Below are 15,209 nucleotides of genomic sequence, written 5' to 3'. Positions count from 1 at the left end.
CATGTGACCTGGTCAGAGAAGAGCAAAGGAGCAGGGGCAGGTGCAAAGGTCCTGGGCCAGCAGCGCGTGTGACCTGTTCACAGACGAACAAATGCCCTGGGGCAACAGTGTGCCTGACCTGGTCAGAGAAGAGCAAAGGAGCAGGGGCAGGTGCAAAGGCCCTGGGGCAGCAGTGCGTGTGACCTATTCAGAGAAGAGCAAAGGAGCCCCGGAGGACAAAGACAGCAAACAAGAGGAGGCAAAGAGGAGGGTGGCTGGAGAGACCCCCACTCTGCAGAGTACCGCACGGCCCCACCAGAGACAGAGCCCAGTGGAGTGTTGCCAGCAGGGACCCCCTCAGCATACCGCATCCCGGGACGGTCCTCACAGCCTCCCTTCACCCCTGTGGCCTCCCTGACGAGATGCGATGGCACAGGTGCTGGGCCCTTGCCGGCAGGTGCACACACTACAACACATCCCTGTCGGGGCCCGCACGTGGGTTGGGAAGGGTCGGCGGCCACGTGGCGCACCCGGAGCCCGGCACGGGGTATCGTCACAGGGGCTCCTGTGGGCAACGGTGGCGCCCAGAGCAGTGCGGTGTCGGGGAGCGAGCGGGAAGGACGGGATGGAGGCCAGGCGCCCGGCCAGCATCAGCGCCCAGCCCGGGACGGACGCCCGCCGGAGCAACCCGGTGGTCAGTCACCCCGTGTCTGGGCTGCGGGGGCTGGGATACTAATGCCGGGGCTGGGGCTTAGGAACAACAGTCGTGCATTTCTCACGGTCCCGGGCGTGGACGTCCGACATCCAGATGCAGGCGGACTTGGAGTCCAGGCAGGACCTGCGTCCTGGGTCAGGGATGCCTGTCTATCCTGTGTCCGCTCACAGGGGGAGGCCCGGGGGCCCCTGGGGTCTCACAGGACAGTTATCCTGCTCGTGGGGCCGCACCCTCATGAGCGAATCCCCCCCCCAAGGCCCCGCCTGCTAATCCCACCACCCTGGGGGTCAGGATTCAGACATGAATTCTGGGGGGACACACACACTCAGGCACTGGCCATCGTGCTGGAGCGGTGGGGGGTGAGGCGAGCCCGGGGGCCATGCCAGACGGGGACGGCAGCAGAGGCGGCCCCCTGGAGGGCCGTGCACAGGATGTGGGCAGAGGGGACGGTGCAGAGGCATCTACGTTGTGCAGGACGCCGGTGGCAGCCTGCGTGTCCGGCACGCTGACCACAGGGGCCTGAGGACGTGGCGTCCTCGGGTGCAGGGGGGCCGCCTGGAAGAGGAAGTGGGACCTCCGGCTCCCTGCTGTGCGCCTGGGCAGTGGGGCCGTTTCCCCCCCCACCCCCCACCCGGTTCACCTGTACTTCCCCAGCCCCGTGGGAAGCAGGGAGAGGTGAGTGCGGGGGCAGGGGCAGGCATTGACCCTGCACAGCTGGGGAAGGAGGCGTACCCCGGGGCGGAGGCAGAGGAGGAGGACGCCGCGTGGACCCTCAGACCTGCCAGGGGGAGCCTGCGCCGTAAGCGCACCCCCTGTGCTACCGGCACAACTGCAGGGCTGAGACCAGGCCCCGTCCTGCAGCAGGGCTCTCCCAGACACCCCTGCGCACAGCTCGTACCATCAAACCCGTTCCCAAACATGCATTTTATCTCGTGTTTCCCCAAAAACGCAAGCAGAGAGGAAACATGTTAAAGAAAGTCTGGCTGCCGTCTTCAGAATGCGTCCCGATCCCACCGCCCACCCCTCGCCCGGTGACCCCTGATGCCCTCAGGTCTAGAGAACATCCTGCCCCGTTCCTGCCTCCGGGCACAGCTGAGGGAAACGGTGCCCCCGCCGGGGCAGGGGCAGTCAGTACGAACGGCGTGAGATCAGGACGACGCAGCGCACCCTCGGTATGGGGGAGCTTCTGGGCAAACGGGCCGAGGCAGGCGGGGGTCCCAGCTGCAGACACGGGGACATCGACGGCCCGGCACGCCCGCAGAACCTCACGCACCCTAAGAGGGAGCACACCGGCATCTCCTGTCTCCCCTGGTGTCTGAGTAGGGAGACCGTCCTCTTGTCAAAGCCCAGCCAGGGAGAACCACAACAGACCGGGGGGCGGTTTTTAGGTCCCCACCATGACCCCTTGGGGGTGGTCACCAGGAAGAGGGTCAGGGCAGAATGCTGTAAGGGACAGGGACGCAGAGACGGGGGGAGATGCCCACCTCCCACCTCGCCCAACACGCTACGTGCAGGACAGTGCTTCTGGGGCTGAAACACCCCGTTCCTTCGGGATGTGTTCTCTATTCCCAGCCCGCCCTGTGCGGGCACAGTCGCCTCACAACAAACAGAAAATCCACGTGCGTTTGCAAGGACCAAATCTAATCGGCGACACGTGTGTTCCCACTGCTGTCCACTCCCGCCGATGAGCCATCACTGGCCCCTGAAGCGCCTACAGAAAACGGATTCCTTGGGATGTAAGTGGAAGTGTGGGGACCATGGAGGAATCCCACCCCGACTCCTCCAGAGGACGGGGGTGCCACCCCAGGGGAGCCCAGATGCTGTCCGTCCTTCGTGGCAGTCCGGCATCCACGGTGACCCCTCTCTCACCGCAGAACAGGTGTGGGGGGGCAGCTCAAAACCAGGCACTCGGATTCTGGATCCACACTCGGGATGGTGTCGCTTTGGGGCCTGCAGAGGTACGTACTACAGCACGACAAAGTAGCTCTGCCCTTCAAAGGGCAGACCACGGCCCGAGGGGCAGCCTCTTGCCTCCAGCCATGACCCTTTTCCTAACACCCTGTGATGTTGTGGGGGGGCGGCTAGGACTCCACCATCAACCGTAACGGACGCCCCTTCCCAACACACGCCCCTGTTCCCCATTTGCCTCTACGGACTTGAGCAGAGGGGAAACCACCGAGAGTAAGAAGGAGCGTCAGGAATGACCCAAGTCCGTCCTCCCGAGACAGGACCGCCCCTAACGTGTAGGCGCCCGCTAACAGCGAGCGGAATCACACAAGGCCAACGCCGGCGGGACGGCGAGGACAAAGTGCTCCGGCGCTATTACGGGGATGTCAGCGCCGCCACGGTCAGTCACGGGCAGACGCCGCAGGCCCACGGGCGGTGAGGGCAGAGCGGCCTGGACAGCACGGTGACCCGTCCACCTCCCCTGGCGCTCAGGGCTCGGACGTCCAAGAGCGGGGAGGGTAACCAGAACTCAGATTGCCAGTAGGTCTCCCCACCCTGTGGGTCTGGGGCTGGCGTTCTGCAGCTTTCCCGGTGTTCTCCGGGCCTGCACCGTCACATGTAAACATCCCCTGCTCCCCGAGGGCCGCACGCTGCCCGGTTGCACGTCCCCTGCCCTCTCTCCGGAACCTCTTGCCCCACACGCCGGCTTGTTCCAGGTCGACGCCCGTCGCCAGAAGCCCCCTCCCCAACCTTGCTCTCTGCAAACCTTTATCACGTCGTGCCCACCTTCAAGCCCTCCGACCTGTCCTTTCCAGGTTGGAAGCGACCCGGTCTATGCGTCTGTCTCCTGTCGGCCCTCCCATACTATCGCCTCCCCGGCCACCCTGACCCCTGACCCCTGAACGCACCACGTGTGTTCCCATTGTCCAGAGCAGCCTGGAGAACATCGGTCACGGAAACCCACCTCCGTGAGCTCAGGCAGACAGCTCCCCACGCCCCCGAGACCTACCCCCCCGCCGACCTCAGAGACTTCCCAACACCTGGTCGCAGGATGTTCTGAGCCCCTGACGGGGCGAACGCTCAGAGCTGGGCCACAGGGGTCGTGACGGGATTTCTGGGAAGCCCGTCCCATCCCCGAGCATCTGAGCACACCTTGCAGCCTGGCCTCAGCAGGCGACAGACCGGACGGAAGCCGCGTCAAAGACAGACGCAGGTCTGCGGCGTCCGTCCTGGTCTGGGACGCCGAAGTGAGCTGGGGGGCAGGAGGCCCGCGGCCCACCGTCCGTGCGCGGACGAGATCTGCGTGCCCGTGAAACACGGCCGGACGGCGGCGCTGCTCCGGTGCGGGGTCCCAGCAGCAGTGCCGGCCCCGACCTGCTACGAGTCTCGGTGACAGAGGGACCACCCGTACGTTCACTCCCGTGTAAAACCGGCTCTTTGGTTTTGAAATCGCTGCTTTCGTGAACTTGCTGAAGTTGTGCTCGACCCAACGGATCGGTTCGCGGGACCCAAGACTCTCCTTTTCCACGGGGTTATTTTACAGCGACAGCCGCGCTCTGACACGCGCCGCTGCCCGTCGGTGGTTCTAAACAAACGTGTTTCTATCAGTCCCCAATCTGCCAAATTAGGCTCCGTTCACTAACAGCCCAAAGAGCTCAAACAAACAAACAAGAGTACACAAAATGTCAGTTCATTGGAAAAAGATTTTATTCCACAAAAAATGCAAACTGGAGTAAACACCGTCTTTCCTAACGCAAACATTACAGCTATTTTTAAGTATTTCTTGAGCTTCACTTGGAGAAGCAAACGATTATAAAATTTAACAAGTTTTTAAGCCTTAAATCTGTTTGAAATGTTCCAAGTAAAAATAATTTAGCAAAACGGCTTCTTAAAAAAACCACACACGCTCACCTCGTGTAGAAACCAAAGCTCCGCACCGACCTTTCTTGATGCCTAACGACCAGTTTGCAGCACGGGTGTTTCGGGGGCGGAGGGGCGCGTCACCGAGCCGGACCGCCCCCCACGCCTGCAGAGGCGGCACCGGTGAGCGCTGAGCTCGAGGACTCGCCCGGCGCCACGCGGGACGGCACGCGCCAGACCACCGGCTTCTCCGGGCGTCCCGCCAACCGCGCTGCCCAATCACTTAAAATTACAAAACGAAAAGGAAACAAAAGAGCCAGGGCGCGGCTTTTTCAAGTTTTCGGGGCCCTGTGGGACCCCAGCTGTCCGTCCTTGACAGTCTGTCCCCAGACGACAGACACGTGCGTCCCGGGCAGTCAGTGCACGCGGGGGCGTCCCCGACGGGACAGAAAGGCCGCTCGGCCTGCGCGCACGTGTCACCGCTGCCGGCCGGGGCGCCTCTCCTGCTGGAGACACACGGGCGACGTTAAAGCTATCGGATCAACAGTTTCGAGGAAAACTACAGGTAGCGCCTGCGGACGGCGCGCTCGAAGAGGGCCGGCGGCTCCTGACGAAGGAGACGCGGCCGCGTGGCCCTCCTGCGTGGCCGGCTCCTGGGCGCCGCGCTGCGCGGAGGCCGGGCGGAAGAGGAGCGCGGAAGCGCCGCGGTCCCGATCTTCACCCGGCGGCCGCACGGGACGACGCCACGCATTACCTGTTCCAGGTGCTGCGGTGCCGGCTGGGGGACCCTGAGCGCGACCTGTCCCGCTCGCTGCGGCGGTGGCGGCTCCGCTTCCGGCCCGAGCCGCCCCTGCGGTCTCGGCTCCTCTCCCTGCGGCTGGACCGCTCTCTGCTGTGCGACCTGCGGGACCGGCCGTGCGCGGGGCTCGCGCTCCGCCGCGGAGGGCTGTCGTCCTGGCGCGAGCGCTTCTTGTGCTGCCGCCGCTCCTTCCGCGGCTGCCTCCCGTCCTCGCGACTGCCCGCCCGCCGCGGCCGGCTCCTCTCCCGCTTGTGCCTGTCGTCCTCCGCGCGGCCCCCGCTGGCCCGGCCTCGGCTCCCGCTGGGCTCCCGGTTGCACTTGTCTTGCTCGGAACGGATGTCCTTTTTGGGCGCGTTCTGGTCCCAGGCGGCGGGCGGGCCCTTGGGCTGCTGGTTGTTGTCGGGAATGCAGGCGAGGACGCCGGGGCACCTCTTGTCCGGGGAGGCGTCCCCCGCGGCGGCGAGGCGAGAATCGGGGCCTTCCTTGCACGGGGCCTCCTCGGGGACGCTCCCGGTCCCATTCCTGGGCGTGCCGTCCGCCTCCGGCCGCGGCGGGCTGTCCTTCGGCGTGTCGGGGGGCGGCTGGCCCGCCAGCGGGTGCAGGGCGGCGGCGCCCACGCAGCCGGCCGACACGGTCTGCAGGATGTCCAGCACGGGCTGCAGCAGCTGCGCGTGCGAGAGCGCGAGCTCGTCGCGCGCGCGCGGATCGTCCGCCTTCTTGCTCAGCAGGATGCTCAGCAGGCGCTCCCGCAGCTCGCGCTCCCTGCGCTGCAGCCCCAGCGCGCGCTCCTTCTCCTCCTCCACGCGCCGCAGCTCCGCCTCCTGCCGCCGCCGCCGCTCCTCGAGCTGCTGCAGCCGCAGCGACGCGTCCTTCCGCTCCCGCTCCTGCAGCTTCACGGCCTGCGGCACAAAGGGGAAGGCGGCACGTGGACCTCTGGGCGCTCCCCCGCGCTCCGAGGAGGCGCTGGGTCTGCAGGTGCCCCGAGGCCTGGGGGAAGCGGGTGGACGCTCTGGCCAGAGTGCGGCCTGCCCGTCCCGACTGCGCCCGGGCCGCCGTGCGTCCGAGCGAGAAGGAACCCCGCGGCGAAGCCACACGGCACAGCCCCCGGGGCGGGCGTTTCGGGTGGGGCCCGACCCCTCCGAGGCGCGCATGGGGCCTGCTGGGAGGTCGCACGCGGTCTCCAGCTACGGGGAGCTGAGACGAGGCGGACACACGCTGCCGCGGCCGCCGCGGGAGGTGCGGGCCCGGCCTGGGTGCGCGTCTTCAATATTCACCATCAAACAGGAGCTGAGCTGCCGCGTCTCAGCGCGCCTGCCAGCCTCCTTCCCCGGGACTGATCACAACTGTAATTAGACAACAGGTTACGGGGTCGCCCCGCGCCCCACTCTGCGGGGGCACGCGGCCTGCCCGAGCACGAGCAGCGCCCGGCGAGGTCCCCGCGTGGCCCGGGCCCCTGGCTCGCAGGAGTCACTGGCCGGGCCTCCGGAAGAAGTGGAGCGGGCAGGAGGAACGAGGCGGCGCTCAGCTCTGAGGCCCTCATCTATCGGGCACCCGCCGAGACCTGTGCGGTCCACGGCTTCGGAGGAGGGACGTGGCCCACCCAGCCTCCCGCCTGCACCCTCAGCTCCCCATGGTGCCACAGGGCCCCTCTATCGCCAGGCCCAGCCCACACCCTCCCGCTGCTCCCGGCCACTGGCTTGCGGGATCGCAGGAAAGCCCACCATCCTGCCGGCCCCGGGCACAGCACCTGCAGCGGGAGAACCACGGGGGCCCGGGGACCCTCGCTGAAGTCAGCTGCTCCCTCGGTCCGGGGAAACGGGGACCCTCCGCCCCAGCGACCCGAGGGCTCTCGGACCGTGCCAGAGATGCGCAAGCACGTCCCGCAGATTCAAAGCTCTATGAGCTCTGTCAGACGGGAACATTATAGAACCTGGACCGAGGCAGGAAGGCCCCGACCCCGAGGAGACAGCGTCCCCGTCCGTCCGGATGCTCGTCGTCACCCGTGGCGGCCGCCGGTGGCGGGAACGGGACGGTGACGCCAGCCCCCGGTCACAGACGGCGGTCGGCAGCCCGGAGCAGGAGGCGGCGGCTCCCAGGCTGCCCGCCCGCACCCTCCCGCGCCCGCCGCACCCGCCCCGCACCTTGGCCCTGCTGAGCAGCTCGGCGATGAGCCGGATGGACTGCAGGTTGCGCTGGGCCAGCAGCAGCTTGCGCTCCTCCAGCCGGATCTTCTCCTGCAGCTGCTTCTGCTCCTGCGCCTGCAGCTTCTCCAGCTTCTTCTGGCTGCGGCGCAGCTCGCGGTCCCGCTGCTTCTGCTCCCGCCGGCGCAGCTTCTCCTCGCGCTTGCGCTCCCGCTCCAGCTCCTCCAGCTGCTTCTGCTTCCTGCGGGGACACGCCGACCGCTCCCGTGAGCGCGGAGGAGCTACCGCAGCGCCCCGCGGGGGCTGCACGCGGGGGCTGCACGCCGGGGGGGACGGCACGGGCGTCCTAGCGCGGGCACGCGCGGGCGCTTTAACCCCGCATCCCCCACGCGGGCTCTGCTCAACCCGGGGAACCGGAGAAGCGGACACGCACGCAGACCACGGGTTTTCAGAACCTTCGCAGGGACGGTCCTGCCAACCAGCCGGCAGCCACGGAGAAAACAATGGGGCGTCGGACACAGAAACTCTGGGTTTGAACGAGGCCCACCAAGAGCTGCAGAGGCCCACGGCGGCCTGGGAACCTCCTGCCACAGCGCCAGCCGGGGCGGCCAGGCAGGACGGACCCCTGGGGCCCCGATACACAGCGCTCCTGCCACCCAGGGGAGGCGGCACAGGAGCGAACATGGGGGCAAAGCCCATCCCCGGGGCGAGAGCGGGGGGCGGGGGGGCGGGGGGGGCAGGGCCATGAGGACACGGTCCAGCGCCCGCAGCACGCCAGCCTATCGAACACCACGGGGCCCGCGCCGCGGACTCACTGCACACGGCCGTTGGCTCAGACACCGCCGTTGGCTCAGGACAGAAGGGCTCAGTGTGCACGCGGTGCTCTCACATGCTCCCAGGGGCACAAAGCCCATCGCTGGGGCTCCGCAAGCAAGCCGCGGGGCGCCGCGGAAACAGCGGGATGCACGTGTGCACGGTCTCATAAAAGTTCTGGAACCATTTTGCTAAGGGAAAGACTAAACGCAGAAAACCGTGTACCCTGGGATCCCATCTGTGTGACATTCCAGGGAAGACAAAGCCACAGCGACAGAAACCGAAAACAGTGTGCCCGGCAGTGCTCTCCTGGACCGGGGGTCCCTAAGAGCGCACTCTCCGGTACGGGAACAGTCATGTCGCCGAGAGGAACCACCCGGACACGGCAGGTTGTTAGAAAACAAACCCACGCGCAGTGCCACCGATTAGATCTTTTGTTTCTGGCAAGGGAAGGGGGCCCCAAAATGAGGATCAAAATGCAAGCAGGAGAGCCGCAGGGACCCCAACAGGGAAAGTCTACAAACCGCGGGGCATGTTTCCCTGTCAACCTCCCCCGCACTCCAGCCTCAAAGCTGGTCAAATAACTGAGACGCAGGACAGCGCTGAAAACCGCCCTAGGGGGACGGGACGCACGAGGGGAGACCTCTGGGCCCAGGAGGCAGCCAAGACCCTGTAGACCAGCCCCACACCCAGGGTGACGCCAGACCGCGGAACACGCGCACCCCACAGGACGGACAAGGACGCAAACCCCTTGTGGCCCAGCAGGGACACGGCCCAGCATGGGGCCGGGCACTCCCACTGGCCAGCGGGACAAGGTGCGGGGCCTCCGCGGGCACGGAGAGCCGCCCAGTGTCCGGCCCCCACCAGCCCCGAGAGCCGCGGGTCCGAGCAGCCTGGGGCGTCCTGCCGGCGGGCACAGCTCCGAGCAGAGGCGGAGCCAGAGGCCCGGGGCTAGTCGCCTGCCAGAGCCGGACAGCCGCCCGTCACGCTCCTCCCGTCTGAGACTCGCAAGCCGCCAAGTGAACACGCGCCAGTGACCGAGGCCGGACGGGCGCCAAGGCTGCGCGAGGCGGGCCCGCACACTCAGGCCAAGAAAGGGCCATGGCGGGCGGCAGCGGGCTCCGCGGAGCCGGCCTGGCTCCCTCCCCTCCCAGCCCTCACCCCTAACGAGCACAGGGTGAGCTCAGCAGAGGCACTGGCTGCGGCCTGGGAGCCGTCCCCCGTCCGGAACCGTCTGTCCTCATCACGCCTCCAGCCCAGACAGAGCAGCCTGTCCTCCGAGGCCAAGTCCCCGCTTCTCCCGGGGGTGAAGGTCCAGGACACGGCGCCTCTAGTGAGACCCCGCATGCCTTCTGAGAGGGTGTGGGGGTCACGGTCCGTGCTCTGGGGGACAAGGACTAGGCTGCCATGCACGCGACACGTCAGAGGTCTGACAGAGCCTCCCGGCTCGGCCTTTCCCGCTCCGCCCCAGGAGTCCACGGACACAGGGATGGGGGCTCAGAGTGAGACCCCCACCACCGGCCTGGATGCAGCATCTGCACCACAAGCCCCAGGCGTTGGCCACACTCTGGGGCTGACTCCCCGTCCCAGCCATGCCCGCACATGAGGCCCCGCATGTCCTGCGAGGCCAGCAAGGCACCTCTCCCTGGAAAACGATGCGGAGCCAGGGCAGGGGTAACGCACGCGGTGTGCACCCGCGGGCCCACAGCTGGACTTGGGAGCGAAATCTCAGTCCAGAGTCGCCTCTGTGTCTGGGTCCGAGTGAAGGCGCCCCCGGCCGCAGGGGAAGGCGGACTGCCCTGCCCTCCACGCACACGCAAACCCCAAGACCGCTGACGGGGACGGCTGCCCCATCTGACGCGTCCTGCCCGGACCCCCGACAGCATACGAAACGGAAACCGCTCATGGGAAACACACCGAAACCTGCCAACAGATGTGCGAAGAGCGGCAGGGGTGGCGGAACGTGGAGAAATGGCCCAGAACGAGGGGACGCCACGGCTCAGCGTCCTTCCACAGCGCAGGACCGTGGACGGGCAGCGCGGGTGACCGGGCGCACCCCCCCCCCCCCCCCCGTCTGAGTGGCCCCGGAGCCCAGCGATGACAGCCTGGCCACGGAAACTGCTTCCCCTGGGACGCGGCCGAGGTCACCAGGCGTCCCGTCCCCGTCGCGAACGGAGCTTCGCCTCGAGCGCACGGCGGCCCCGACACGGGACGTTGTGCAGGGACGGCGCGGCCCAGGCCCCCGACGGCGCATGCACGGACGCGCGCACGGGGAAGCGCAGAGGCGCGCGCACGGAGACGCGCGCACGCCCGGGCCCGCGCGCACCGACCTCTCCTCGGCGCGCTGCCGCTCCTCCGCCTCCTTCTCGCGGCGCTTCTGCGCCTCCCGCTGCTGCTCCAGCTCCTGCAGCTTCTGCCTCTCCAGCTGCCGCTTCTTAATGGACGCGTCGCTCAGATGCTTGGTGGAGTCGAAGGAGACCTTCGGGGGCGAACAGGGCAGAGCACAGTGACCCGCGAGCAGGCTTCAGACCCGCGGCCGGCGCTGCCCGACCGCACGGGACGCCCGCATCCCGGAAACCCCGCACTCAACGACAGGGGCACCCGGGACGCGGGCCGGACCCCTGGGACGCGTCGGAGCGCTTGCAGCCACTTGGCGGCTCAACGCGGAGCTCCCCGGACGACCCCGGGGGGAGCGCGCAGCGACACAGACGCGACGGCCTGCCCCGATTGTCTGGAAACAAGGTTCCCACTACCAAGAGCGTGTCCCCTCCCGCGAGCAGGGCCCCACCGTCCCCGTGGACTGACACCAGGGGGCCTCCGCCGCGCGAACGAGGGCTGCCCGCCGTCCCGCGGCCCCCGAAGCAGCCGCGGGGCCGCCCCCGCCGTTGCGCCGGACCAGGGCAGGCGCCGGGCCAGGCTCACCTTGATGTTACAGGCCACAGCCTTGCCGTCCTCCCCCTTGTACATGAGCTTCATGCCGCGCAGGGCGCTCATGGCCTGGATGAAGCCCACGTACTCGCGGTACTGCACGTACGCCTCGAAGTTCAAGTGTCCCCCGAAGCTGAAGGTGTGGAAGTTGCGGCCGGTCATCTCCTCCCGGTAGGGGTCCAGCATGGGGATGTCCACGTTGCGGATCTCCCCGAACTTCTCGAACACCTTGACGAGCACCTCCTCGCTGGGCTTCTCGGAGCCCGACTCCTTGAGGGCGAACCACCTGCAGGGCAGGCCCTCCAGGTGGATGGTGTCCGGCCGCTCCCCGGGCAGCGTCTCGTTCATGTCCTTGGCGTCGCGGAAGAAGGAGTCCCAGTCGTGGCGCGTGGGGAAGTCGATCTTGAACTCGGCGGCGCGCACCTTGAGGATGTCGGAGAAGCCGCTCAGCTTGATGGTCTTGCCGTCCAAGCAGGCCAGGAAGGACTTGACCAGGCTCTTGTTCTCCACCTCGCCCTCGAAGCGGATGAAGTCCATGGTGCTCTTGGAGATGCGCAGCGTGGAGAACTGGTGGTTGTGCACCATGCCCTTCAGCCGCTCCATCACCTCCCAGTTGGAGATGGACTTCCCCGGCTGCTTCAGCTGCGGCAGCGCCACGCTGATGGTCATCTTCGTGATGGGCTTCAGGTACAGGCCGTACGGGGGGCACAGCTCCACGGCCTCAGACGTGTCGTGCACGATGGTAGCCGCGGCCATAGCCGGGACCTTGGGCCTGGAAGACAAACACGGGCGGTCAGGGCAGCGGGCCTGGGAAATGAGGGTGCCTGGCCGCCTCACCCCAGGAGCGGGGCTCGAGTTCACGAGACACCACCATCTCCCCACGCCATGTTTTGTGCGGCTGAGGTTTTTTGTGTTTTTTCTTTTGAATCAGAGAGAAAAGAAACCGGGGCTGGAGAAAACTTCGAAGACGAGCCTCGGGTCACCCAGTGCCGGCAGCAGCCCTCCCAAGGCCGCAGAGGGAGCACAGCCGGCAGCTCCCACTCCCCTGCAGGGGGGAGAGGCAGGAGCCGTGCACGGCTCCAAGGGAGGCCGCGGACTGGAGGACACGGGACAGGAAGGAACTCAGCTGCAGACTCCGGGAGGGTCTGCCGAGACTGCGGCCCTAAGGAAACAGGAAGTTTCTGGCCACAGTGTCTGCTTCAACCGCTCCACCGCGGCTCACGTATCCTCCACATCTGCCATCAAGTAACAAGCGGAGAAGGGCCCGTGCAGACCGCCGGCTCCTGGGCGCACCTGTCCTCCTCCTGTCCTCCCCCTAGACAGCACCCTCCTACTGGTCCAACCAGTGCCACTTGTGGAAAGCCCAGCTCCAGCAGGAACCCAAACAACCTGGGAGGCTGCGGCCCCCACCCCCGCCCCCTGCTGGGAGCCTTCCAACACGGCCTGAGGCTCGCTCCGCCCGGGGATGATGCAGGGCGGAAGACGCACCTGGATCCTGGCCGGGTGGAGGGGGTGGGGGGCCTCCAGACAAGGGACTTCTGCAGGGCAGGAGATCCCTCTGGCCTGATCTAGATGGCAAAGGGGGCCCCCACACAGCGGCTGGTGCAGGGCAGAAGAGGCACCTGGCTGGGTCTAGGGGGTGGGGAGGCCCCAGACAAGGGGCTCATGCATGGCAGAGGAGCCCCCTGGCCTGGTCTAGCGGGTGACGGGGTGATCAGGGGATGGTAGAGAGCAAGAGCCCCCCGACAGGTCTAAGGGGTGGGGGAGTCCCCCAAACAGGGGCTGGTGCAGGACAGTAGAGCCCCCCAGCCCAGTCTAGGGGACTGAGGGACTCTGGGCCTACTTGTGACCCAAGACCTCCCCCCAGCATGGTCCCCATGGCCTCAGCCACCCTGTAGTACCCAGGCCCCCCTTCGTCAACCCCGTACCCCGATGACCTCCAGCCCTCAAACTGCCTCTGGGCCCAGGGTCTGGCCTCTCCACAGCCCCCTGGCACCCTCAGCTTCCCCCAGCCCCAGGGACAACGCCAGTCCCCCACCCGTTCACCGTCTATGACCCGCAGCAGCCCCCAGGACCTCCCGGGTCTCTAGTGTCCTCTGTGCCCCCAGGAACCCCAGACCAATCCAACCGGGCAAGGCCTCTCCTTCCACCCCCAGAATCCCTGCGGTCCCAACCCCCCCCCCACAGAACCTGGCCCTTGGACACTCCATGCCCCTCCCCTTGCAGCCCACCACCCTCAGGGATCCGAGCCCACAGAAGTCCCCGGCCTCCCAGCCTCCTAACCGGGGCCACCAGTCCCAGAGACGTCACAGGCACCAGTTCCCAGAGCCCCCAGCACCCCTATGCCCCACCCCCTGGTACCCCCACCCCTAGCAGGCCACAGCCCCCCCCCCCATCCCCGGCCCTCCCAGATCGCAGCTCCCCCTCCTGCCCCCAGCCTCCAAGGCCCCCAACCCGGTCCACTGGTTTCAAAGACCCCGCAGGCAGCAGCGCCTGCAAGCCCTGGGGATTCCCGGCCCTCCTGGACCCCCAGCTCCCTGGAGCCCCCGGCCTTCACAGCCCTCGTTTCCTGCCACTGGCCCCAGAGACACTGCAGGCGCCAGCACCCTCTCGGCCCCCCAGCTGCTGGCACCCCCAGTCCTCTTGTGCCCCAGCCTCCCCAGAGCTCCCAGTCTGCAAACACCCCGGCCCCTCACAGACCCCGACGCCTCCCAGCCCCCCGGAGCCCCCGGCCCTCACAGACCCCAGCCCCTGCAGCCCCCAGAGCTCCCGGCCCTTGCAGACCTCGGCTCCCCAGAACCTCATGTTCTCAGACCCTAGCCCTCGCAGCCCCCCACAGCCCCAAGAGCCCCCAGCCCTCGCAGACCTCGGCCCCCCAGAACCTCATGTCCTCAGACCCCGGTGCCTCGCAGTCCCCGCAGCCCGCGCAGCCCCTGACCCTCGCAGACCCCGGCCCCTGCAGCCCCCAGAGCCCCCGGCCCTCGCAGACCTCGACCCCCCGGAACTTCCTCTCCTCAGACCCCGGCGCCTCGCAGCCCCCCGGAGCCCCCCGGAGCCCCCGCGCCTCGCAGCCCCCCCGGAACCCCCAGCCCCCCAAGACCTCCGGGGCTCCCGGCCCTCAGACCCGGCCCTCGCAGCCCCCGCAGCCCCCCGGAGCCCCGGGACCCCCGCAGCCCCCCGGCCGTGGCAGCCCGCAGCCCCCCGCAGCCCCCGCCCCCCAAAACGTCCGGAGCCTCCTGTGCTCAGACCCGGCGCCCCAGCCCCCGGCCCCCCCCAATCACCCCCGCGGCCCCCGCGGCCCCCGCGACGCCGGCCCGGGTCGCGGCAAGGCGTGGTCCCGGGGACTCGCTCACCGGCGCGGGGCTCCGCCTGCGCCCCCGGCCACCGCCGCCCAGGCCCGAGCTCACCGCCGTCCCCCGACGACCCCGGCAGCCGCGGCCTCTCCGCCCGGCGCCGCCACCGTCCGCCGCAGGCGCCCCCGACGCCACCCGCCGCCGCCGCCGCCGCCGCCGCCCGCCCCTGTGACGCATTTCCGCTTCCGGCGCCTGGGCCCGCGGAAGCGGCCGCGCGGCGGCTCCCTGTTTCGTCTGCCAGCTCTGGCTCCGCCCCTAGGCGGGACTTCCGGGAGGCCTCCGCGCCGGGGGGGGGAGCGGGGGGCGGCGGACGGGCTCGGGCTTTGCACTGCGCGCGCGCGACTCCGCCCCGCCCCCAGGCGCCACCTGCGCGAGGGGTCTAACCGCGGGCCTCACCTGCGGGCGCGCGCGCGCTCCCCGGCCGGAAGCCCGGCAGGTGCGGAGCCTGCGCGTACGTCGGATCGCGGTCGGGACCGCGCCGCGCAGACAGCACGACCGTAGCGTCGGTCTGTAAGTCACTCGGTTACCACGGGTCGCTCGCACCGACGACGTACGTGCCTGGTGGACGGTTACTGAACACGCAAAGTGGGGGACAGCCTCCTTCTTCCCTCCGTCTTCTAATCTTTGCCTTCATCGATTAATCTCAAAAGACATGAAATCGTGACCCATTCCGC

General features: G+C 68.1%; 1 protein-coding gene across 2 annotated transcripts; it reads right to left on the bottom strand.

The window, feature by feature from the left end:
* Positions 1-4,325: 4,325 nt before the first annotated feature.
* AKAP17A (A-kinase anchoring protein 17A) lies at positions 4,326-14,692 on the bottom strand. 2 transcript variants are annotated; one of them, XM_080831209.1, is made up of 5 exons: positions 14,590-14,692; positions 11,177-11,954; positions 10,585-10,733; positions 7,442-7,682; positions 4,326-6,199 (listed from the first exon to the last, which is right to left on the bottom strand). In XM_080831209.1, exons 2-5 carry the CDS (start codon positions 11,936-11,938, stop codon positions 5,252-5,254), a joined length of 2,100 nt encoding a protein of 699 aa, XP_080687335.1. In that variant the 5' UTR covers positions 11,939-11,954; positions 14,590-14,692; the 3' UTR covers positions 4,326-5,251. The 2 variants fall into 2 exon arrangements, with proteins under 2 accessions (XP_080687335.1, XP_080687334.1); XM_080831208.1 differs by having other exon boundaries at positions 14,536-14,679.
* Between the last annotated feature and the right edge of the window lie 517 nt (positions 14,693-15,209).

The sequence above is a fragment of the Martes martes genome, assembly GCF_963455335.1.
Source record: "Martes martes genome assembly, chromosome: X".
Classification (NCBI taxonomy): Eukaryota; Metazoa; Chordata; class Mammalia; order Carnivora; family Mustelidae; genus Martes; species Martes martes.
The sequence above is the reverse complement of the archived record's forward strand: the minus strand, read 5'-3'. Positions and strand labels throughout refer to the sequence as shown.

Excerpts from the sequence above, each read along its gene's own strand:
- AKAP17A (XM_080831209.1), bottom strand. The coding sequence starts at position 11,938 with ATGGCCGCGGCTACCATCGTGCACGACACGTCTGAGGCCGTGGAGCTG. Across the intron at positions 10,734-11,176 it reads CTGTGGCCTGTAACATCAAG|GTCTCCTTCGACTCCACCAA; the intron begins GTGAGCCTGGCC and ends TCGCCCCCGAAG. Across the intron at positions 6,200-7,441 it reads AGCTGCTCAGCAGGGCCAAG|GCCGTGAAGCTGCAGGAGCG; the intron begins GTGCGGGGCGGG and ends TTTGTGCCGCAG.